This window comes from Oncorhynchus masou, chromosome 25 (assembly GCF_036934945.1).
Source record: "Oncorhynchus masou masou isolate Uvic2021 chromosome 25, UVic_Omas_1.1, whole genome shotgun sequence".
In the NCBI taxonomy this organism is placed as follows: Eukaryota; Metazoa; Chordata; class Actinopteri; order Salmoniformes; family Salmonidae; genus Oncorhynchus; species Oncorhynchus masou.
Window position 1 is genome coordinate 30656830 of NC_088236.1, and position 24007 is coordinate 30680836.

Genomic DNA, 24007 nt, shown 5'->3' on the forward strand with positions numbered 1-24007 from the left:
TACATACACCTTAGCCAAATACATTTCAACTCAGTTTTTCACAATTCCTGACATTTAATCCTGGTAAAAATTCCAAGTCTTCGATCAGTTAGGATCACCACTTTATTTTAAGAATGTGAAATGTCAGAATAATAGTAGAGAGAAGGATTTATTTCAGCTTTTAGTTCTTTCATCACATTCCCAGTGGGTCAGAAGTTTACATACACTCAATTAGTATTTGGTAGCATTGCCTTTAAATTGTTTAACTTGGGTCAAACTTTTCGGGTAGCCTTCCCCAAGCTTCCTGCAATAAGTTGTGTGAATCTTGGCCCATTCCTCCTGACAGAGCTGGTGTGACTGAGTCAGGTTTGTAGGCTTCCTTGCTTGCACACGCTTTTTCAGTTCTGCCCACAAATTTTCTATAGGATTGCGGTCAGGGCTTTGTTATGGCCACTCCAATACCTTGACGTTGTTGTCCTTAAGCCATTTTGCCACAACTTTGGAAGTCATTGTCCCTTTGGAAGACCCATTTGCGACCAAGCTTTAACTTCCTGACTGATGTCTTGAGATGTTGCTTCAATTTATCCACATAATTTTTTCCCTCATGATGTCATATATGTTCTGAAGTGCACCAGTCCCTCCTGCAGCAAAGCACCCCCACAACATGATGCTGCTACCCCCATGCTTCACGGTTGGGATGGTGTTCTTCGGCTGGCAAGCCTCCCCTTTTCCTCCACACAAAACCATGGTCATTCTGGCCAAACAGTTCTATTTTTGTTTCAGCAGACCAGAGGACTTTTCTCCAAAAAGTACGATCTTGTCCCCATGTGCAGTTGCAAAGCGTAGTCTGGCTTTTTATGTCGGTTTTGGAGCAGTGGCTTCTTCCTTGCTGAGCTGCCTTTCAGGTCGATATAGGACTCGTTTTACTGTGGATATAGATATTTTTGTACCTGTTTCCTCCAGCATCTTCACAAGATCCTTTGCTGTTGTTCTGGGATTGATTTGTACTTTTCGCACCAAAGCACATTCATTTCTAGGAGACAGAATGTGTCTCTTTCCTGAGCGGTATGATGGCTGCGTGGTCCCATTGTGTTAATACTTGTATACTATTGTTTGTACAGATGAATGTGGTACCTTCAGGCGTTTGTAAATGGCTCCCAATGATGATCCAGACTTGTGGAGGTTTACATGTTTTTTCTGAGGTCTTGATTTCTTTTGATTTTCCCATGATGTGAAGCAAAGAGGCAATGAGTTTGAAGGTAGGCCTTGAAATACCTCCACAGGTACACCTCCAGAGATGAGTCTTCAGTAAAGACTTAAAGGTTGAGACCGAGTTTGCGTCTCTGACATGGGTAGGCAGACCGTTCCATAAAAATGGGAGAAAGCCCTGCCTCCAGCTGTTTGCTTAGAAATTCTAGGGACAATTAGGAGGCCTGCGTCTTGTGACCGTAGCGTACGTGTAGGTATGTACGGCAGGACCAAATCAGAGAGATAGGTAGGAGCAAGCCCATGTAATGCTTTGTAGGTTAGCAGTAAAACCTTGAAATCAGCCCTTGCTTTGACAGGAAGCTAGTGTAGAGAGGCTAGCACTGGAGTAATATGATCAAATTTTTTGGTTCTAGTCAGGATTCTAGCAGCCGTATTTAGCACTAACTGAAGTTTATTTAGTGCTTTATCCGGGTAGCCGGAAAGTAGAGCATTGCAGTAGTCTAACCTAGAAGTGACAAAAGCATGGATTAATTTTTCTGCATCATTTTTGGACAGAAAGTTTCTGATTTTTGCAATGTTACGTAGATGGAAAAAAGCTGTCCTTGAAATGGTCTTGATATGTTCTTCAAAAGAGAGATCAGGGTCCCTTACATCAGTAAGGGATCAAAGCCTTCACCTGGATTCACCTGGTCAGTCTATGTCATGTGTTCCTAATGATTTGTACACAATGTATTTTGTGTATAAAAAATGTCCATGTTTTCATCAGCTTAATAAAAGTAAATTGTGAGTCAAATTAAATATTTAATCAACTGACATCAATATCACAATTGCACGAACCAGTAACAATCGTAATACAGTTATTACATATTACTTAACTATTTGATGTGACAAAAGTTAAGATCTGTGAGAGCGCTCAGCACCTGCCCAAGTCATTAGTATATAAAATGGAAGAATTAATGTAGCGGGTTGAATCAATCAAGGTAATTATTTTTCAACAGCAGTGAAACAAGTGTTTTGTCTCAAAAAACTCCCTGTGAGATCCGGCCAGCCAACTGATAGGCTTGTTATTTTGACATTTAAAGGTTAAACATATATCCAAATGTCATACTCTATCTGCAACAAGTGGAAGACTACGGCCTATGCATTTCACTGAGATTTGAAACGTCTCTAGAGCAAAGCTGGATAAATAGTATCCTGCACCAATATTGACAGCTGTATTTGATTTGCTAGGTTTTTATTGAATACCTCCTAAGTTTATGCATAGATAAATTATGATTCAGCAAACCATTCCCATGGGTGAAATGCAAATTTCAGTGTGGTAGAGACAGTTTTGTTGAAAAGATCAAAATATCAGATTTTGTTTAGGCTTATATGTAGGCCTAATCTTAGCTCATTTCAATGACTATCTAGACAAAATGTTTTTATTGCTATTAGGTCAACATGTGGATTGAAATGAAATGATACTAGATTACTTTAGAATTTTTTGGGGCGATGACTGATCAGATCAAATGTTGACATAAAGAGCCGTTGTGTTGAAACGCCGTGCGATGTTTATTAACAGTGAGAATCGCATAATGGTGAACTTACTAAATGACGGAGAGTTTGACTGTGTGATATTAGATTGCTTCTTGTGTAAATATTTTCTGTCTGGGTTTTTAATGATTTGACTACAATGATCAAATATATCATCTGTTTTTGTTTTTTCATCTGTGTAGACTAGTCTAGTAAAACACATAAAATATTGCCTCAGGTAATCAATCTGAGAAAGGCTACATGAGAGTAAACAATTATTAAAACTGTGCTTCAATGTGCCTTGAGCCTATTATTAGGTGTTCAGAAAGCTGCTATCAAAAACTCTAACTCCCAGACTCACTTGCTGTCCCCCGAGACATGACGAACCAATGATGATCCACTGAAGACGTCTTATTTCGAGGTGTGCTGAATTAGAGGCGCTTCTTGAATAAGTTGTGCTGAAACAAAGTAAACGATCTTCGGGATTCAACGTATTGTTTTGTAATGAGTAAGTTTTTTTTTTAAATGTTAAGTACCATCAGCTTTCATTGTTTTAGTTGGAGAAGAATCTAAATGTTTTGGCAAATACACGTAGTTATAATGATGATGTAGGCTGGAAATTGTGGCACTGTTTAAAAGTATTTGCAATCAGACAACAGCCTATTGTTTTTAGTAACGTCGATCACACATTCAAATTTTAATAATACGAAATAAAATGTGATGGGAGGTTGTGAAATTGTGCTTAAGGTAGGCTACATTGCCTGGGGCAGGTAGGATATTGTAAGAATGCAAGTTAACTGACAAAAGTTTTTTTTAATAAAGACATAAATTACATGCATGTACGTACGTTCATACATGACAAGGGAAGTTTATGCAAATGTTATAATTTGTATACTAAATTAACTTTTTCGTTTAAAAAAAAGCACTGAGCAGAAACATTTGAAATGCTTTATTCAAGCAATATAGAAATATTAGTAACATTCCTAATTACTGGTTTGGAGCTTATGACACTGGAATACAACACAGATATGGTCAATTGCAATTTATCAAGACTTAAGCAGGTTACTTTAAACTGTAGATTAATTTGAATCAGATAGAAAAATACTTGTGATTCATTGGAAGTACCTCAATTACATATCTTTTTCTTTAAAAAAGTCCTTCATACATTGATCAAAGTACATATTTGAACAGATGAAATAGAGAAGTTCTATAGAAAGCATGATTCATGCTGTAAACCACAGCTCAGGAAATGGCTGATCTCGAAAGAGAAGCATATATTGGGTGAGGAAGAGATAAGAATGTGGTTGTTCACAGTTCATGGACAATGACAAATACGTTTGACAGTTGTCAGGATGGAACATGGACCGATTCGCTTTCAACCTTTTTATGTCTTATACATTCGGATCAGTAATACGGTTTTACTCTGGCAGCTAACAAAGACATGTTGTACCTAAAAATGATGGAGGGGTTTGGTCTTGGGTTTGGTGTATGATCATTTGTTTTCATTTATTCACCAACACATGCAAATGAAAAACTGAAAACCAAATAAAATTGTATGCCTTACATTTACATTTTCATCACATTTCTCATTTTCATTCATGTTGTAATGCTTTCATATCAAGAAGAGTACCACATAACTGCGGTTAGACTCATAAGCAGGAAGTGGTTTTGTAACCATGTGGTTTTATATTAGAACTGAATTTTCTTTTGTCGGTACTGGAGTGTGTTAGTTGACAAAATATTCAGTAATAGATCACAAGTCCACTCTTTCTTGCTGCTGGCACAGGACTGGAAATGCAACCATAGGGGAACTACAGAATCAGACTTTCACATAGGTAGGGTTTTATTGTGTCTTGTTCTGGATCACCTGGTCTGCCTGATGATGAATATGGGACATACACCATTCTTTGCTTACAGTTCACACATGCCCTGTATGGAGTGGAGGATGTGTGCTCTCACATAGTTGTGACTGTTTTTCCCCCTATGTTCCGTGGCAGTATTAGATCCTGAAGGGGAGCGAGACACCAGTAAGAGACCAGTCCAGTCAGGGAGGAGGGCAGAGGTGTGGAGGGGACACTGAACCAGGTGAGATGGGACACTGTCATTTATCACTCATAAGGACTCCAGGCAGCTTGAGACACTTTCAGTACGCTCACATCCTTAATTTCTTATTTGTGTTTCATTTCCCCACTGCTTTCAGTTCTCTATTTCTTCAAAAATCAAATAAGCATATCAAATATGAGGCTTGTGTAAGGGGTGAATTTTCTCTGACAAATGGTATGTTTTCTTCTTCTTTACAGAAGTAGTAAAATAACAAAACCACAAGTCACCTGAAGTCACATGCATGTCTTCTCTGATATGTCTGAATTCATGTGTGGCCATACAATTTAAAGACACAAATATATCTAAAGGGAATGATTTCTACAATTAGAAAATAAAATGGAATGTGAAGTACAGAGGCTACCGAAAGTCGAGTGTTTGTTATTGATAAGTGTATTTTATGTTTATGGTTTGCGTATGTTCATTGTGGCATAAATTCACAATTTTGTTTTGTCATCATCATAGGAAATAATATTGCTAAGTGTCATGTTGCAATATCACAAGTCTGAACGTTTCAGCTTATTCACAAATGAGTAATAGGAGGAAGGTGATTATTTTATGTGGGAGTTAAGTGGGTGGTGTATTATGGAGTGTGAAAGAATATACATACACATTTCCCTGTAATCTATCTGCACATACAGAAACTGCAGGAGTTCCACTCAGACACAGTTCTGGTAATTGAAGATTTGAAAATAAAAGTTAGAGCAGAGAAGCATCAAATTTCCAAGACACTGATCTGAGATGAAAGACTGTGGTTTCTGTGGTGACAAGTGGCCTGTTGATAGCATCAACCTGGCATCAATCAACGTGAGTCTTGTTGACACATTGACATCAACATCTCCTATGCCCTTTTCCAAAATGTGAATGTGGGGGAAATGTAGAGGCTGTTTACTGACAGTCTTTCACAGCGATATTCATGCTTATTTTAGTGTGTGATTTACTGTGATGTATATTGTATGCTGGGTTTCATGACTCGGACTGCAGTTGTTTCCTGTATGAAACCAATGTCACATGGAGCTGACTGACATCTCTCTGTTTTGTGGTCCAGCCATGAATAGAATGCATTTATTCAATATAGTATACAAATAAATTAACAACTGGCTTGCTTATCTTATAGTACTTACTGTAAACCTGTTCAATAGTCATGTGCAACTAATGCATTACGTTTTTAGAAAAATACTATTGAATATTTTCTGGAAATGTATTGCCCTATATGACTAATCCATATTCCAGTCATACATGCTTTGTCTTTGTTCTTATGAAATTTGCATTGCAACCCATTGACTAACAGATTAGATGTGAAGATGGCTGTGTATGTCATTAACAATTATTCTGCAACTCTGTAAAGTACTTAACCATTTAAAAATATATATTTAGTTGAAAATGACCTAAAACGCAACGTAACTCATCTATCCATAGCAAGAGAAAGTTGCAGCTGGCCAGTCAAGGCAGGAAGAAGAAAGTGAGAGAGCATTGCATGGTGTTAGTGGAGAATCTCATGGATGAACGATGGGCTGTTGTAGCTGGGAACTGTATCTATGGGACAGCTGTAAAGAGCTGTGAGTCAGTCAGTGCTATCCCAAATAGGGGCCTACATCTTCACTATGACTCACCACTGGGTCCCGCTTCTCGGAACCAGTAACCACAGATAGGAACCTGATTCAATATGAAACTCTGGTTGACTTTTGCCTACAGTGCAGCATACACCACCGAAACAAAATAGTCTCTGTATTTGGTGATTCAGACTGGGATATTTAACATATGTTTTCATTTTCTACTCTCATTTGATGTAAATGCAATAAAAAATATCAAACTTCTACACTATCTGTCCATAACCCTGTGCAAATTGTACCTGTATGAATGAACCTGTATACAAAACCAATATTTTCCCTTTCAGAATTTGGACTGTTGCCAAAAATGATACTTTTACAAGTTTTGGGGAATTTCAGCTTCCTATACTTTTGTTATGTTAGTAAGTGTTAGTTTGATCAGTTTAACGTGTCATATACACTTCTCATCCTGACGAGTGCAGTGAATGTGAGAACATTTATTGGTGAGCTTTGGGGTTAATTTCTGCTTGCCTCTACTGTTTCATTTGTCATTTGGTATCAACCGCATGTTGTGACTTTTCTACTCCTTAGTGTTTGCTGACACAAAGCTTAAACAGAGTTCATAATAATCCATTCCTGAAATATGCCTTTGAAAACAACTCTATGCTAAACCAATAGCACTACTGATAATTGCAAACAAAATGTTCTTACTTCACTTTTTTTTGCATGGAACAGATTCTAATCATGTGAACTACTTCCTACGCTACTCAGTCTTTGTCATTTCTAAATTACATTCATCCCATTCACTTTCATGTCAGTGGAAAATATATGTATAACAAAGGTCTTGTGAGTAAAGGCTTTGTGGGGGAAAGAGGCCTTTCATACTGTGTAAAAAAAACTATTCATACCTTCATATTTGTTATTACCAGGTCTAGACCATATGTCTGTTGGTTTCCCTTTTGTACAGGATGTATGATTACTTATTGAAAGGGGTGGTAAAAGCCAACTCAAATTCTAGTTGTCCAAGAAAGGACAAGTAGTTTGAGAACAGACTTGGTTGCAATCAACAACATAAAAATGATTTCCTATTTTAAGATTGGTTTATTTGCTCATTGCAGTTCTGTTTTGAATAATTACATGTAAAGTAATAGTATGCATTCCTGGAATTGGATTTGCATTTCTATCATTTCTCTCCCTCTTTTGTCGATCTGGTGGTCTCTACTGCAGCGATGGAGATTTCTGACTCGGCCAGTGACTGTGAGGAGAGGCCCAGTTCTAGCCCAATGGAGACAGAGGAGAGGTCCTTCATAGCAGGTTTGCACTGTTTCATGAAGGACCGTGGCACACCCATCGAGAGGATACCACACCTGGGATTTAAGCAGAGTGAGTCCATGTTCAAAGCATAAAGCCATAGCTTTATCACCCAATCTCTATCTGCATACATTATTATATAGATTAATTTCTTCTGCTCAGAGCACCTCAATCTCGAGCGTAGTTTGAAGTAAATGCGTGTGTTAACACCATCTCATCATACTGTAGCTTCATAGTGAAAATTATTAATTATATCATTGTGCAATGTCCCCATGGAGTTCAAATTTCTACTTGCAGTTAACCTGTGGAAAATCTACAAAGCTGTCGAGAAGCTTAGCGGTTACGACTCTGTGAGTACACCCATATATAGTACAGAATCATTCAATATGTTCACCAGACATAGGTTGTTGCTGTTTTTTTTTACACTTGACCTGATTGTTGATCATACATACAGAGATGGCAGTGGCAGCTACTCCTTGTATATATTTGTTATGTTGTCAAAGAGACCACGCAGCTTAGCATCTTGTGTGGCACATTAGCTTTAGTTGACAGGATGTTAACATGATTGTTCCTACCACATTAAGAGCCAAGTCCACACTAGGCTGCCAACATGAACCTGGCCATGTAGCCTACCGTTCTACTGCTTTGTTCTCTTTGGCTGAATGAAGTTTCCACTCTGTAGCATGTGTACACACCCAATGCGCTGAGAGAGGAAGGGTTTCTCTGAAATGCCACTTGAGTCAAATTTCACAGGAGCTTGGCCAATAGGACCTTGTTCTCTATTTTAGTAATGGGCCATTTATTTAAGCTCCCTCCATATATTCTTAATTAGTTCCAAAAGACAGATTAAGCATTGTCTTATACTATATGTCAAATATAGGAATAGTGATTCTGGATGAGTGTCTTAAAGGTGCATGTTTGCTCACTATGGTGTATGATCCAACAGGTGACCTCGCGGCGGCTGTGGAAGAATGTGTATGATGAGCTGGGCGGCAGCCCAGGCAGCACCAGTGCTGCTACCTGCACTCGCAGACACTATGAGAGGTGAGGACAGATACTGCTTTGCTCCGGCTAACCTGTCAGTCAAATCACTCCATCTTTACCTGTTTTCATGGTGTCATCTGTTTGTGTTAAATACAGGCTTGTTTTACCCTTTGAGAGACAGTTGAGGGGGGAGGAGGACAAACCTCTGCCTCCATGCAAACCGCGCAAACAGTATAAGAGGAGTCCAGATGGCAAGGGGAGCAAGTCTGAGGGCAAGAGGAAGAGGCCCCATCTGGAAAAGGAGACAGACTCTGAGGTACCTCACCTTTTACCTGTTAATGGCCATTGTCATAACAAAGTCACTTCCTGTACTTTATTACTCCTGCCTATGTACCCCACCTGTATGAGTGGAAATGACCTCTACATGTTGTCTCGTTACAGGGCCAGGTACATTCTACTCCATTGTCTCCATGGACTACTCCATCTGAAAGCCTCCACCCAGACCATCCTCCACCAATCAGTGAGACTACGGTGTGTGACGACCTCTCTTCCTCAGCATGCACCCTATCCCGCCCAGCCCAGGGCCCTACCTCATGCCCCTGGAGAGGAAGTCAGCTCCAGTCTGCTGCTGCAGATATCATCTCTCCTCTGGAGAAGAAGAAGCGTATGGCCCAGGCCAGCCTGAGCGAGTCCCAGGACTCACAGAGCGCCAGACAGGGGGACCGTAAGGGCAGGCCCTCTGTGATTCACTGCTCCCAGTCCCCAGGGCTCTTCCTTCCCAGCCGGACACGCACTACCTCTGAGGGCTCTCCTCTCCCTCCGTCCTCCTCCTCCTCCCGTAGCCCGTCCCCCTACTCCATCTCTTCTGAGGACTGTCCAGCACTAACTGAAGACAGGCCCCCAGTACCAAAACCAGAAGTACCCCTTAATTTTTCCAGCAACCCTATATCTGCCCACAGTGGGGTCCACAAGCCTCAGACCTGCAGCCCTGTTGTCAAGGAATATGTTGGCTTCCCTGGAGGACAAAGAGATTTCCCTCACGTCAGCCCCCTACCAGTTGAAACTGTCTCTATCAAAGGTCGAAGTAAAAACTCTGTATGGAGCCCTGTCTGCAATGGGAGTAACAGACATCCAGCTCACCAAATACCCCCACCAACGTCTTGTACATATACTGTTAGGTCTTGCTTGGTTCCATCCACCTCCAGTTTCAACAAGGTTTATCCCAAGTCTATGGAGTCTTTGCGGCCTATACCCTTTCAGCCAGGTTACACATTCCATCAGAACCCAAATAGGCCCATGTTGCATGATGACAGTCTGATCTATAAGAAGAAACTACAGATGGTCCCTCGACATTATCAGACGGAGAAGAAGCAGAAGTCCAGGACAATGTTGCCCAAGCCACTTCCAACTCAACAGCCTGTGTTCCACCCTAATGCCAGCATCCCAGTGTCCTACCTCATCCCAGCCTATGACAGGACAAGGGGAGACTCTGGGCAGAAGCCGCCTGTACACCCTCTCTTTATACCTACCCACGTCAGACTGTCCCAGTCCCAGACCAGCCCTATGTACCGCCATGTCCCAACGGGACACACACATACTTCCTCTTATGAGCCTGCTCTCTACTCCTATCCCTTTCACATTCCTATGTGTAATCCCCATACTGGATACAGCATCACTGGTGTGCATTATCCTCACACCAAGCTTTGATAGCCCCACTCTCAGACTCAAGGCCTATTGACAATGTGACAAGTCAAACAGAGATAATGACAGTACCTGCTTCGTTCTAGACATTTTCAAAACTTGCCTCGAACACTGCTGCATTCTATGTGAGTGATCAAAAGGCAAACATTGTTGTGATTGTTATGCTGAGATGTGCTCCCCTCCATGGCAACTGACAGAATTGCACTGATAAAAAGGACTATACTTTCTGTATTTGTAACAATAACTTTGAGGTTTACTGCAATGCACATGTGCTTTTACAGTATGATCCAATCATTTTACATTGATATAATATATGAAACAACACAGATTTATTTTTCTATTTCTGAATAAAATCTAAAACTATTCCTGTCTCATCCTAGCCTGCATTCTTTGGTAAGTAACCATGGTCTTTTTTTCTACAATATTTTAATGACATTGGAGCCAAATTAAACTTAAAAATAACATGCTCCATAATAAATTTTTGAGAAATGGGACATAGCACTTGATCCATGGAAAGTAAACTACTGTTCATTAAATTAAATATTTCATAAATGTCCCTAGCACAGGGCAATGCCTGAGCTGAAATAAACATAGTTTTGCAAATAACACTTGTATTGTATTAACTGTAGGCGTAAACCAAACACTGCGCGTTTGTTGCGCACGTTTGAAAGTCTCCGACACCTTCACGCGTTGTGTTCCGTTGGCGCGAACTTTAACCGGAAGTGTGTGGTTTTTGTTTGTTGTTTCCGTGTTGTGCTCTCGAAATCGAGCTTTACAGTATTGTTATTTGTAGTTGTAATGTAGTTGTAACGTAGAATGTTAACATTCTGCGTAGTTCAGCAGAGTACCAACGTTTTCTGGTCTGCGGTTGAATAATTATTGTAGACCTAGCAAGTCCGCTGAAGAGCAATCATTTCGGATGCGATGTCTGATGATCATGATGCCAGCGACATGAGCGGAGGAGATGATGGTCAAGAAGATGTGATGACTCCATCGGAACTGATTAGGAAACTGGAAGAGGTAGATAACTAACTAGCTTGCTAGCAATGTTCACTATATTGTAGCCAGACACACATGTTTTGCAATGCACAGATCCTGTCAATACAAAAAAAACGACCTTGTCACTGCTGCATCTCTATCATAAAGTGTGTGTGTGTGTGTGTGTGTGTGTGTGTGTGTGTGTGTGTGTGTGTGTGTGTGTGTGTGTGTGTGTGTGTGTGTGTGTGTGTGTGTGTGTGTGTGTGTGTGTGTGTGTGTGTGTGTGTGTGTGTGTGTGTGTGTGTGTGTGTGTGTGTGCGCTCTGTCCCCAGGCTTGGCTGAATGAGAAGTTCTCTCCTGAGCTTCTGGAGAACAAGTCAGAGAGGGTGGAGTGTGTGATGGAGCAGCTGACTCACATGGTAAATGGTGGTGGGGTGCAGCAGCTGTGTCTCTGTGAGCATGAAGGTTCCAGTAATAATAACAGGACTACTACCTTGTGTGATCCTGTTGACAGGAGGCCAATCTGCAGCGGGTTAGGAAGGGTGATATGAAAGCCAGTGTCCACCGCATGGAGATTGACAGGATTCGCTATGTCCTCAGCAGCTACCTCCGCTCTCGCCTCCAAAAGGTAACAACATCCCAGCATGGTGTTTGATGATGTTCTTATGAGAGGGACTATAAATTAATGCTCGGACTGACACCGTTCTCTCTGGTCCTTTGTTACATATGTAGATTGAGAAGTTTTTCCCTCATGTCCTGGAGAAAGAGAAATCTCGAGCGGAGGGAGATGCTTCGTTCCTGTCTCCAGAGGAGTTTGCCTTTGCCAAAGAGTGAGTGTTTTGTTGACGTTGCCGTTTGTGGTTATAATGACTGTAGCTGGACGAAAGTCTGTGCGTTGTTTGAATGTCTTATTTACTTCCATTATTACTATCGTATGTGCTGTGTTCCATCTCTTCCATTCAGATATCTGGCCAACACAGAGACCTATCTGAAGGCTGTAGCTCTGAAACACATGCCCCCAAATCTACAGACAGTGGATATGCTAAAAGCAGGTGAGGCCTGGCAAGGTATTATTTACTATAAACAATATTCTGATGGGCTGCTTGTAAAAAATATCAGTGGCATAATGTTTAATGTGCATGGATGGAAGCATTGTATTCACATGCCACATGATTAACTCCCATGTGTAATGATGTGTACCCAGTGCCAGAGCCCTGTCTGGACTCCTTTGTGTTCCTGCGTGTGAGGGCGAGACAGGAAAACATCTTGGTGGAACCTGAGACAGACGACCAGAGGTACAGTATCACATATGGGCATTGGACTGATTGATGGGTGCTACAGCTTCATGAGAGCAGCTCCATTTTTATTTGGAAAGGCTTACTACTATCTCATTTTGATGACGAAGTATCAAGATTCAAGAATAAAGTCATAATTTGGATGTTATATATGCAGCATATGTGGCAGAATATGTCTGTATACAGTGCCTTGCAAAAGTATTCATCCCCCCTGGCATTTTTCCTATTTTGTTGCATTAAAACCTGTAAATTAAATATATTTTTATTTGGATTTCATTTACTGGACTTACACAAAGTAGTCAATTGGTGAAGTGAAATGAAAAAAATAACTTGTTTCAGAAAAAAAATAATTTTAAATTAATTTTAAAAACAAACTGAAGTGGTGCATGCATATGTATTCACTCCCTTTGCTATGTAGCCACTAAATAAGATCTGGTGCAACCAATTACCTTCAGAACTCACATAATTAGTTAGGTTGCACACAGGTGGAATTTATTTAAGTGTCACATGATCTGTCACATGATCTCAGTATATATATACACCTGTTCTGGAAGGCCCCAGAGTCTGCAACACCACTAAGCAAGGGGCACCACCAAGGAAGCGGCACCATGAAGACCACGGAGCTCTCCACACAGTTCAGAGACAAGGGTTATAAAAAACATATCTGAAACTTTGAACATCCCACGGAGCACCATTTAAATGTTTTTTTAAAGAATATGGTACCACAACAAACCTACCAAGAGAGGGCCGCCCACCAAAACTCAAAGACCAGGCAAGGAGGGCATTAATCAGTGTCAACAAAGAGACCAAAGATAACCCTGAAGGAGCTGCAAAGCTCCACAGCAGAGATTGGAGTATCTGTCCATAGGACCACTTTAAGCCGTACACTCCCCAGAGCTGGGCATTATGGAAGAGTGGCCAGAAAAACAGCCATTGGTTAAAGAAAAAAAATAAGCCAACACGTTTGGTGTTTGCCAAAAGGCATGTGGGAGACTCCCTAAACATTTGGCCATCAAGGAAAATGCTATGTCTGGTGCAAACCCAACACCTCTCATCACCCCAAGAATACCATCCACACGGTGATACATGGTGGTGGCAGCATCATGCTGTGGGGATGTTTTTCATTTGCAGGGTCTGGGAAACTGGTCAGAATTGAAGGAATGATGGATGGTGCTAAATACAGGGAAATTCTTGAGGGAAACCTGTTTCAGTCTTCCAGAGATTTGAGATTGGGACGGAAGTTCACCTTCTAGCAAGACAATGATCCTAAGCATACTGCTAATGCAACATGCGAGTGATTTAAGGGGAAACGTTTAAATGTCTTGGAATAGCCTAGTCAAAGCCCAGACCTCAATTCAATCGAGAATCTGTGGTATGACTTAAAGATTGCTGTACACCAGTGGAACCCATCTAACTTGAAGGAGCTGGAGCAGTTTTGCCTTGAAGAATGGGCAAAAATCCCAGTAGCTAGCTTATAAAGACATACCCCAAGAGACTTGCAGCTGTAATTGCTACAAAAGGTGTCTCTACAAAGTATTGACTTCCTGCACGCTCAAGTTTTCTGTTTTTTTGGTCATATTTCTTGTTTGTTTCACAATAACAAATACTTCAAAGTGGTAGGCATGTTGTGTAAATCAAATGATAAAAACTCCCCAAAAATCTATTTTAATTCCAGGTTGTAAGGCAATAAATAGGAAAAATGCAAAGGGGGTGAATACTTTCGCAAGCCACTGTATATGTGTTTTCTATTTACTGTTACTGTCTGCAAGAATATACCAGCGTACTCCACAGACATTGTTTTGTTATTTATTGATATTCCTGGTCTTTTGCTATTTGACATTTTTTGTCCATTTTCTTTCAGAGAGTATGTTGTGGATCTTGACGAGGGTTCTCAGCATCTGATGCGGTATCGCACTATAGCACCTCTGGTTTCAAGTGGAGCAGTACAGCTAATTTAACTGTCAAGGTACTCAACTAATAGGCCTCACTGATTTCCCTCATATCTAATCTATGACACACACATCATTTACATTACATTTAAGTCATTTAGCAGACGCTCTTATCCAGAGCGACTTACAAATTGGTGAATTCACCTTCTGACATCAGTGGAACAGCCACTTTACAATAGTGCATCTAAATCATTTAAGGGGGGGTGAGAAGGATTGCTTTATCCTATCCTAGGTATTCCTTGAAGAGGTGGGGTTTCAGGTGTCTCCGGAAGGTGGTGATTGACTCCGCTGTCCTGGCGTCGTGAGGGAGTTTGTTCCACCATTGGGGGCCAGAGCAGCGAACAGTTTTGACTGGGCTGAGCGGGAACTGTACTTCCTCAGTGGTAGGGAGGCGAGCAGGCCAGAGGTGGATGAACACAGTGCCCTTGTTTGGGTGTAGGGCCTGATCAGAGCCTGGAGGTACTGCGGTGCCGTTCCCCTCACAGCTCCGTAGGCAAGCACCATGGTCTTGTAGCGGATGCGAGCTTCAACTGGAAGCCAGTGGAGAGAGCGGAGGAGCGGGGTGACGTGAGAGAACTTGGGAAGGTTGAACACCAGACGGGCTGCGGCGTTCTGGATGAGTTGTAGGGGTTTAATGGCACAGGCAGGGAGCCCAGCCAACAGCGAGTTGCAGTAATCCAGACGGGAGATGACAAGTGCCTGGATTAGGACCTGCGCCGCTTCCTGTGTGAGGCAGGGTCGTACTCTGCGGATGTTGTAGAGCATGAACCTACAGGAACGGGCCACCGCCTTGATGTTAGTTGAGAACGACAGGGTGTTGTCCAGGATCACGCCAAGGTTCTTAGCGCTCTGGGAGGAGGAAACAATGGAGTTGTCAACCGTGATGGCGAGATCATGGAACGGGCAGTCCTTCCCCGGGAGGAAGAGCAGCTCCGTCTTGCCGAGGTTCAGCTTGAGGTGGTGATCCGTCTGCCAGACAAGCAGAGATGCGATTCGCCACCTGGTCATCAGAAGGGGGAAAGGAGAAGATTAATTGTGTGTCGTCTGCATAGCAATGATAGGAGAGACCATGTGAGGTTATGACAGAGCCAAGTGACTTGGTGTATAGCGAGAATAGGAGAGGGCCTAGAACAGAGCCCTGGGGGACACCAGTGGTGAGAGCGCGTGGCGAGGAGACAGATTCTCGCCACGCCACCTGGTAGGAGCGACCTGTCAGGTAGGACGCAATCCAAGCGTGGGCCGCACCGGAGATGCCCAACTCGGAGAGGGTGGAGAGGAGGATCTGATGGTTCACAGTGTCGAAGGCAGCCGATAGGTCTAGAAGGATGAGAGCAGAGGAGAGAGAGTTAGCTTTAGCAGTGCGGAGCGCCTCCGTGATACAGAGAAGAGCAGTCTCAGTTGAATGACTAGTCTTGAAACCTGACTGATTTGGATCAAGAAGGTCATTCTGAGAGAGATAGCGGGAGAGCTGGCCAAGGACGGCACGTTCAAGAGTTTTGGAGAGAAAAGAAAGAAGGGATACTGTGTTTTTAAAATATGTTGGAGTGTGCATGATTCCAATCCAAATCTTACGTAATAGACTGCTTTGTACTATCATTTTAGCCTTTGCTTTTTGCCCTGAACATGGTCTCTTGGCAGCATTACCAACACAACAATGAGGCAATTTGCCTCTGAACTGCAACACAACAGGCAGTATATTATTATAGCACGTTTGCAGATCTGTCTCTGTAATAACATAGGCATACTCTATTTGGTCTGTTTTAGGTCCCTCTGTCCTTTGTTCAGTTCCACTTGTGATGGCTAATGACCAAAGGAACACTGACTCCCTTCATTGAACATTGCCTATATTGATTGAAGTACATTGAGGAGGGCTATATGGGCGTTATTTGTGGACTACCAACTCTTCAGGATCCGGGCATGAACTGGAATGTCTTTTAAATATGTTACTGATTTACGTACCTGAGGACACTCATATCTCTCACATGAAGCCTGCTTTGAGTTGTAATGGTGATCATTGGATATATAGAAGGCTATAAGTGAGAGAGACTTGAGGATGACAGGAATAAAATCATGTTATCTACATGTACATTATAAGGTTGAGTGGCACAAACAAATATAGTGAGTGTGTTTGTTGCTTGTACAATAAATGTGATTTGAAGGGTGTAGAGAATGTCTCAGTGGTCATGTACAGTGTACACATATAATTGCCATTGGCAATTATATGTGAGAATACTCTTGCTTTCCAACCACGGTGCAAGCATGACATTGCCATACATGAATTTGTATTTCGCATGCTGTTGCTGCCTTGGTCTTATGATGTGGTCTATTTCAAATCTGGGTGTGTGAATTGCTTAGACCAATAGAAATAAAGATGTAGATTTATGTTTATAGCCAGACTGATATTAATACTTTGACTCCATGGTATGATGTCAAGTCCCCTGTTTTGGGGACCTGTGTGTTTCTGGTGCCGGTTTCCGATCGCCTAAATCGATATGTGGCCACAAAATGGCTTGCATTGAGAGGTAGCCCTGATTTCTCACGCATAGGAGTATGTCTCTTATACCTTTGTGAAGCATGATAAGAAATCTGACACCACTTGAAGCTGGGATATCCCTCCTACCATTTATTTTGGTCTTCCGACTGTCAACTCCTGCCTGAACCCTACGTCACAGCCGCTAACAACGCATATTCCTGGAATCCTTACATCATAATGCAGCAGGAGAGGGGATTCGTCGCTGTAGCACATTCAGAGGTTGGTTTATAGCCAGCAATCTAAAGTAATTCATAGATTTCTGTTTGTCATAGATGGACAAGATTAATATGAAATGAAAGGTGAGTTCTGGAAGCCAAGCTTGAGCTCTGAGATGTTCACAGTGATGGGAGCAGACGTTTAGATCAAGAGAGACCTTTAGAAAATATGTACACTTTCTCTAACACTAAATATATAAATATGTCTTTTACAGTTGTACTCTAGTTAGAAAAAGTACAAGTCATTTCAAGTCTTATGCATACAGTTTTGTGGAATAGGAAATGTATCATATTTGTACTGTGTATTTGAGCTTGTGCCCTCAACTGACGACCCCTAACTATTTTTAACAGAAAGGTGAGATTTGAACCTTTCTTGGAGTATGCAGTGTTATTGTTTATGGTCCTCTCATGATAAATCATTACTTTTGGGGATTACAAAGAATACATTTTCAGTTACATTTAGTATACATTTAAGAGGTTAAGTCTTTAGGAATAGGACCTTGTCTCACGTTGCCCCCGAGTAAATAATGGTTGATCAAGCCATAAGCTGTGCACTAATGGTCCACAAAGACACAAGCTGTTTGTAGGTGAGAAGAACACGCCTGCATCATTACATGCATTAATCTTACACACATCCAATGACACCCAGAATTCCTCTCTTTCTATGCATCAGTAAAACATCTCAGTTGTGTGATCATTTATGAAAGGTCATACAAACGATGTACTGTACAGTACCTTCAGGAAGTATTCATACCTCTTCACTTATTCCACATTGTGTTGTGTTACAGCCTGAATTCAAAATGGTTTAACAATACCCCATAATGACAATGTGAAAACATGTTTTTTGAAAATGTTAGCACATTTTTTGAAAATTAAATGCAGAAATGTCTCATTTACATAAGTATTCACACCCCTGAGTCAATACTTTATAGAAGCACCTTTGGCAGGAATTACAGCTGTGAGTCTTTCTGGGTAGGTCTCTAAGAGCTTGCCACACCTGGATTGGGGCAAAATCTGCCCATTATTCTCTGTCAAAAATGATTATTGCTAGACAACCATTTTTAGGTCTCCATAGTTTTTCAAATACATTTACACTGAGTGTCCAAAACATTCTATGACACAGACTGACCAGGTGAATCCAGGTTAAAGCTATGATCCCTTATTTATGTCACCTGTTAAATCCACTTTAATCAGGGGAGGAGACAAGTTAAAGAAGGATTTTTAAGCCTCGAGACACTTGAGACATGGATTGTGTATGTGTGCCATTCAGCTGGTGAATGTATAAGATGAAAGAATTAAGTACCTTTGAATGGGGTATGGTAGTAGGTGCTAGGCACACCGGTTAGAGTGTGTCATGAACTGCAACACTGCTGGGTTTTTCACACTATCAAGAGTGGTCCACCACCCAGAGGACATCCAGCATACTTGACCCAACTGTGGAAAGCATTTTAGTCAGCAAAGCCAGTATCCCTGTGGAACGCTTTCGACACCTTGTAGGGTCCATGCCTCAACGAATTGAGGCTGTTCTGAGGGAAAAAGGGGATGCAACTCAATATTAGGAAGGCGTTCTTAATGGTTTGTACACTCAGTGTAAGTCAAAACTGTAACTCAGCCACTCAGGAACATTCACTGTCTTCTTGGTAAGCAACTTCAGTGTAGATTTGGCCCTGTCTTTTTAGGTTTTTGTGCTGCTGAAATAAAGGTGGATTCATCTCCCAGTGTCTGGTAGAAAGTAGAGAGAACTAGACCTCTAGCATTTTGCCTGTGCAAAGCGCCATTCTGTTTTTTTTTAAACCTGAAAAAAATCATGTCCTTAATGATTACAAGCATATCCATAACATGATGCAGCCACCAGTATACTTGAAAATATGGACAGTGCTACTCAGTAATGTTTCATATTGGATTTGCCCCAAACAGAACACGTTGTATTCTGGACAAAACGTTACTTGCTTTGCCACATTTTTGCAGTATTACTTTAGTACCTTGTTGCAAACAGGATGCATGTTTTGGAATATTTTTTATTCTGTATACAAGCTTCCTTCTTTTCACTCTATCAATTGGTTTTGTATTGTGGAGCAACTACAATGTTGTTGATCCATCCTCAGTTTTCTCCTTTCACAGCCATCAAACTGTTTTAAGATGACTATGGGCCTCATGGTGAAATCCCTGAGCAGTTTCCTTCCATTCCAGTAACTGAGTTAGGAAGGATGCCTGTATCCTTGTAGTGACTAGGTGTATTGATACACCATCCAATGTGTAATAAATAACTTCACCATGCTCAAAGGGAGATTCAGTGTATGATTTATTTTTATTTTTTACCAATCTACCAATAGGGGCTCTTCTAAGTGAGGGCATTGGAAAATCTCCCTGGTCTTTCTGATTCAGTCTGTGTTTGAAATTCATTGCTCGACTAAGGGACCATACAGATTATTGTGTGTGAGGGGTACAGAGATGAGGTTAACCACTAGTCCACATGGAACTTATGTGACTTGATAAGAAATCTTTTACTCCTGAACTTTCACTGAACAAAAATATAAATGCAACATGTAAGGTGTTGAAATAAAAGATCCCAGAAATGTTCCATACGCACAAAAAAGCTAATTCTCTAAAATGTTGTGCAAAAAATTGGTTTACCTCCTTGTTAGTGAGCATTTCTCCTTTGCCAAGATAATCCATCCACCTGACAGTTATGGCATAGCAAGAAGTTGACTAAACAGCATGATCATTACACAGGTGCACCTTGTGCTGGGTACAATAAAATGCCACTCTAAAATGTGCAGTTTTGTCACAAAACACAATGCAACAGATGTCTAAAAATTTGAGGGAGTGTACAATTGGCATGCGGACTGCAGGAATGTGCCATTTATCTGCAGCCATCATCTCAGCATGATAATGCACGGCCCCATGTCTCAAGGATCTGTACACAATTTCTGAAAGCTGAAAATGTCCTCGTTCTTCCATGGCCTGCATACTCATCAGACATATCACCAATTGAGCATGTTTGGGATGCTCTGATCAACGTGTACGACAGCGTTTTCCAGTTCCCGCCAATATCCAGCAACTTTGCACAGCCATTGAAGAGGAGTGAAACAACATTCCACAGGCCACAATCAACAGCCTGATCAACTCTATGCAAAGGAGATGTGTCGCGCTGCATGAGGCAAAAGGTGGTCACACCAGATACTGACTGATTTTCTGATCCACACCCATACCTATTTTTTTAAGGTATCTGTGACCAACAGATACATATCTGTATTCCCAGTCATGTCAAATCCATAGATCAGGGCCTAATTTATTTATTTAAATGAACTGAGTTCCTAATATGAACTGAAACTCAGTAAAATCTTTGAAATTGTTGCATGTTGCATTTATTTTTTTATTGAGATTATTTATGCTTGTCATAACAAAGGGGTTGGATATTTATTGACTAGATTTCAGCTTTTCATTTTTAATTCATTATTTGAACTGTCCAAAAACATAATTTCACTTTGACATTATGGGGTATTATTGTGTGTAGGCCAGTGACCAAAAGCTAAATTTAATCAATGTTAAATTCAGGCTGTAGCACAACAAAATATGGAAAAATTCAAGGGGTGTGAATACTTTCTAAAAGGCACTGTAGTTTCACCCACTATATTTGGACAAATATTGAATCATACGTTGCCATTAATGCTGATATTGCAGGGCTTAAATGCTTGTGATTAAATATGAACTGAAGGTGATGCAAGTTAGAATGGGTCATGTTTAATATCTCAGTTTTTAGTAGTCATGGTTTTTCCGGTTATTAGGCTACATCTGGTTGACTCAATATCATCAGCTCAGGGTTCTTTTTAGTCCACCTGGCTGTGCTGCTGCTCCAGTTTCAACTGTTCTGCCTTATTATTATTGGACCATGCTGGTCATTTATGAACATTTGAACATCTTGGCCATGTTCTGTTACAATCTCCCCCCGGCACAGCCAGAAGAGGACTGGCCACCCCACATAGCCTGGTTCCTCTCTAGGTTTCTTCCTAGGTTTTGGCCTTTCTAGGGAGTTTTTCCTAGCCACCGTGCTTCTACACCTGCATTGCTTGCTGTTTGGGGTTTTAGGATGGGTTTCTGTACAGCACTTTGAGATATCAGCTGATGTACGAAGGGCTATATAAATACATTTGATTTGATTTGATTTGGAAAGATAATCAACCAAGGGTTGTAATTGCATCAGCGTCACAGTATGGGGAACTGCAGCTCATCCTCTTCTAAATAACTAGGTCATTGAGTAATACTGTGTGCGTGAGATAGTTTTGTTGGGGAAATGATATGTCCCTAAGCAAAACCTTCTGAAGAGATAGACATAGTGGGGTTTTTACAGGAAGGTAGTGTGTTGCATCACTTGTTTTTTTCTGAAGCATTTCAAAAGTGATATATTTTCATTACATCACCAGTTGAACTATTAAACTTTAATACTATGAGCCAGGGATCATCAAATAGATTCAGCCGCGGTCCGTTTTTTTTACAAATCCTTTGTAGACTGCAAATTGACTGCAAGAAGCCAAATCAGATATGTTTGACTAAAACAGAATGATTTCAAACCTTGCTTACATTTGCATACAATCACGTCTCTCTGTTATGCATGGGAATACTTGGTAACAGATTCCTTAAGTTAAAATCACTTGGAGCTAATTTCCTGTGGGTTTTACAGTCGTATGTATGTCCAACAATACAAATTCCACAAAAAAATGCATTTAAAAAAAAAAAAATCCCAGAAGACTTGTGGGGCCAAATAAAACCACTCGCAGGACAAATTCAGTTGGGGAACCCTGCTATAAGTCATACCAGGGTGGCGTTGCTGGAATGATGTCCTTCAAAGATTGAATTATTTGATGATAATAATGATAGGTTTGCTTCTTCTTGGCTTACTAATTTTAACAGCTGAAAGAGAAGGGCTCACACTGCCATACCAGTGAGCTCATGGTCTTTGAGACAGAGTTTAGCTATGTGCTGCAGTACATGCCACAACACATTATTAGGCTACATCTGGTTGACTCAATATCATCAGCTCAGGGTTCTTTACGGCTCATTGAAAAGATAATCAACCAAGGGTAGTAATTGCATCAGCGTCACAGTATGGAGAACTGCAGCTCATCCTCTTCTAAATAACTAGGTCATTGAGTAGTACTGTGTGCGTGAGATGGTTTTGTTGGGGAAATTATATGTTCCTAAAGCAATACATTCTGAAGAGATAGACATAGGCGGGGTTTACAGAGAAAATCATCACTTGTTTTTTCTGAAGAATTTCAAAAGTGATATATTTTCATCACATCACCAGTTAAAACCACCAGCGGGCCAAATTCAGTTGGGGAACCCTGCTATAAGCCTTACCAGGGTGGCGCGGCTGAAATGATGTCCTTCAAAGACTGAATAATTTGATCATAATAATGATAGGTTGACTTCTTTTTGACTTACCAAGTTTAGTAGGCTTTGTTACTTTGGTCTCAGCTCTCTGCAGGTCATTCACTAGGTCCCCCCTTGTGGTTCTGGGATTTTTGCTCACCGTTCTTGTGATCATTTTGACCCCATGGGGTGAGATCTTGCATGGAGCCCCAGATCGAGGGAGATTATCAGTGGTCTTGTATGTCTTCCATTTCCTAATAATAGCTCCCACAGTTGATTTCTTCAAACCAAGCTGCTTACCTATTGCAGATTCAGTCTCCCCAGCCTGGTGCAGGTCTACAATTTTGTTTCTGGTGTCCTTTGACAGCTCTTTGGTCTTGGCCATAGTGGAGTTTGGAGTGTGACTGTTTGAAGTTGTGGACAGGTGTCTTTTATACTGATAACAAGTTCAAACAGGTGCCATTATTACAGGTAACGAGTGGAGGACAGAGGAGCCTCTCAAAGAAGAAGTTACAGGTCTGTGAGAGCCAAAAATCTTGCTTGTTTGTAGTTGACCAAATACTTATTTTCCACCATAATTTGCAAAAAATATATAAAAAATCCTACAATGTGACTTTCTGGATTTTTCTGTCATAGTTGAAGTGTACCTATGATGAAAATTACAGACCTCTCTCATCTTTTTAAGTGGGAGAACTTGCACAATTGATGCCTGACTAAATACCTTTTTGCCCCCACTGTATACTGTACACAGAGTATACCAAACATTAGGAACACCTTCCGAACATTGAGTTGTTTGTTTGTTTTGGCACCTTTAAACACCTCTTATTATCACATCTATGCACGCAACAACTCACTTACACTACTGACTACATACACCATTGTTTAATGTATATGGATTACTTCAGTTATTACATATATTTTTGTTGTTCCTTATCTCAATGTTGTCTCCCTTTTTGTTATGGGCTTCGAGCCGGTTCGTGACGATACCCTATCAAAGTTCGTGACAAAGCAAAAACAGGTTTGGAATTTTTATACATTTTTTTTTGACACAGAAATATCAAATTTACATAAGTATTAAGACCCTTTACTAAGTACTTTGTTGAAGCACCTTTGACAGTGATTACAGCTTCAAGTCTTCTTGGCTATGACTCTACAAGCTTGGTAAACCTGTATTTGAGGGGATTCCCATTCTTCTCTGCAGATCCTCTCAGGCTCTGTCAGGTTGGATTGGGAGCGTTGCTTCATAGCTATTTTCAGGTCTCTCAGAGATGTTCAATCGGGTTCAAGTCCGGGCTCTGGCTGGGCCACTCAAGGACAT

General features: G+C 41.0%; 2 protein-coding genes across 6 annotated transcripts; both read left to right on the plus strand.

Moving 5' to 3' along the window:
* The first annotated feature begins 3104 nt into the window (after positions 1-3104).
* Positions 3105-10710, plus strand: LOC135514097 (AT-rich interactive domain-containing protein 5A-like). Of its 4 annotated transcripts, XM_064937300.1 has the most exons (8): positions 3110-3208; positions 4487-4535; positions 4698-4785; positions 5001-7733; positions 7959-8011; positions 8608-8705; positions 8802-8961; positions 9087-10710. In XM_064937300.1, the coding sequence occupies exons 4-8, from the start codon at positions 7580-7582 to the stop codon at positions 10350-10352; spliced, it is 1731 nt and encodes a 576-aa protein (XP_064793372.1). In that variant the 5' UTR covers positions 3110-3208; positions 4487-4535; positions 4698-4785; positions 5001-7579; the 3' UTR covers positions 10353-10710. The 4 variants fall into 4 exon arrangements, with proteins under 4 accessions (XP_064793370.1, XP_064793373.1, XP_064793371.1 ...); XM_064937298.1 differs by lacking the exon at positions 4487-4535 and having other exon boundaries at positions 3105-3208; XM_064937301.1 differs by lacking the exon at positions 4487-4535 and having other exon boundaries at positions 3105-3208; positions 8823-8961.
* Positions 10711-11056: 346 nt separating this feature from the next.
* Positions 11057-16958, plus strand: gins4 (GINS complex subunit 4 (Sld5 homolog)). 2 transcript variants are annotated; one of them, XM_064937302.1, is made up of 8 exons: positions 11057-11366; positions 11657-11743; positions 11839-11952; positions 12057-12154; positions 12288-12376; positions 12529-12619; positions 14481-14585; positions 16333-16958. In XM_064937302.1, the coding sequence occupies exons 1-7, from the start codon at positions 11271-11273 to the stop codon at positions 14575-14577; spliced, it is 672 nt and encodes a 223-aa protein (XP_064793374.1). In that variant the 5' UTR covers positions 11057-11270; the 3' UTR covers positions 14578-14585; positions 16333-16958. The 2 variants fall into 2 exon arrangements, with proteins under 2 accessions (XP_064793374.1, XP_064793375.1); XM_064937303.1 differs by lacking the exon at positions 11657-11743.
* Positions 16959-24007: the final 7049 nt, after the last annotated feature.

What these genes read in the sequence shown, in the direction of transcription:
- LOC135514097 (XM_064937298.1), top strand. Translation starts at nt 7,580, where the DNA reads ATGGAGATTTCTGACTCGGCCAGTGACTGTGAGGAGAGGCCCAGTTCT. An exon ending in ACACCTGGGATTTAAGCAGA is followed by an intron (nt 7,734 to 7,958) that starts GTGAGTCCATGT and finishes TTCTACTTGCAG; the next exon opens with TTAACCTGTGGAAAATCTAC. An exon ending in ACTCGCAGACACTATGAGAG is followed by an intron (nt 8,706 to 8,801) that starts GTGAGGACAGAT and finishes TGTTAAATACAG; the next exon opens with GCTTGTTTTACCCTTTGAGA.
- gins4 (XM_064937302.1), top strand. Translation starts at nt 11,271, where the DNA reads ATGTCTGATGATCATGATGCCAGCGACATGAGCGGAGGAGATGATGGT. An exon ending in TGGAGCAGCTGACTCACATG is followed by an intron (nt 11,744 to 11,838) that starts GTAAATGGTGGT and finishes TCCTGTTGACAG; the next exon opens with GAGGCCAATCTGCAGCGGGT. An exon ending in CCTGAGACAGACGACCAGAG is followed by an intron (nt 12,620 to 14,480) that starts GTACAGTATCAC and finishes ATTTTCTTTCAG; the next exon opens with AGAGTATGTTGTGGATCTTG.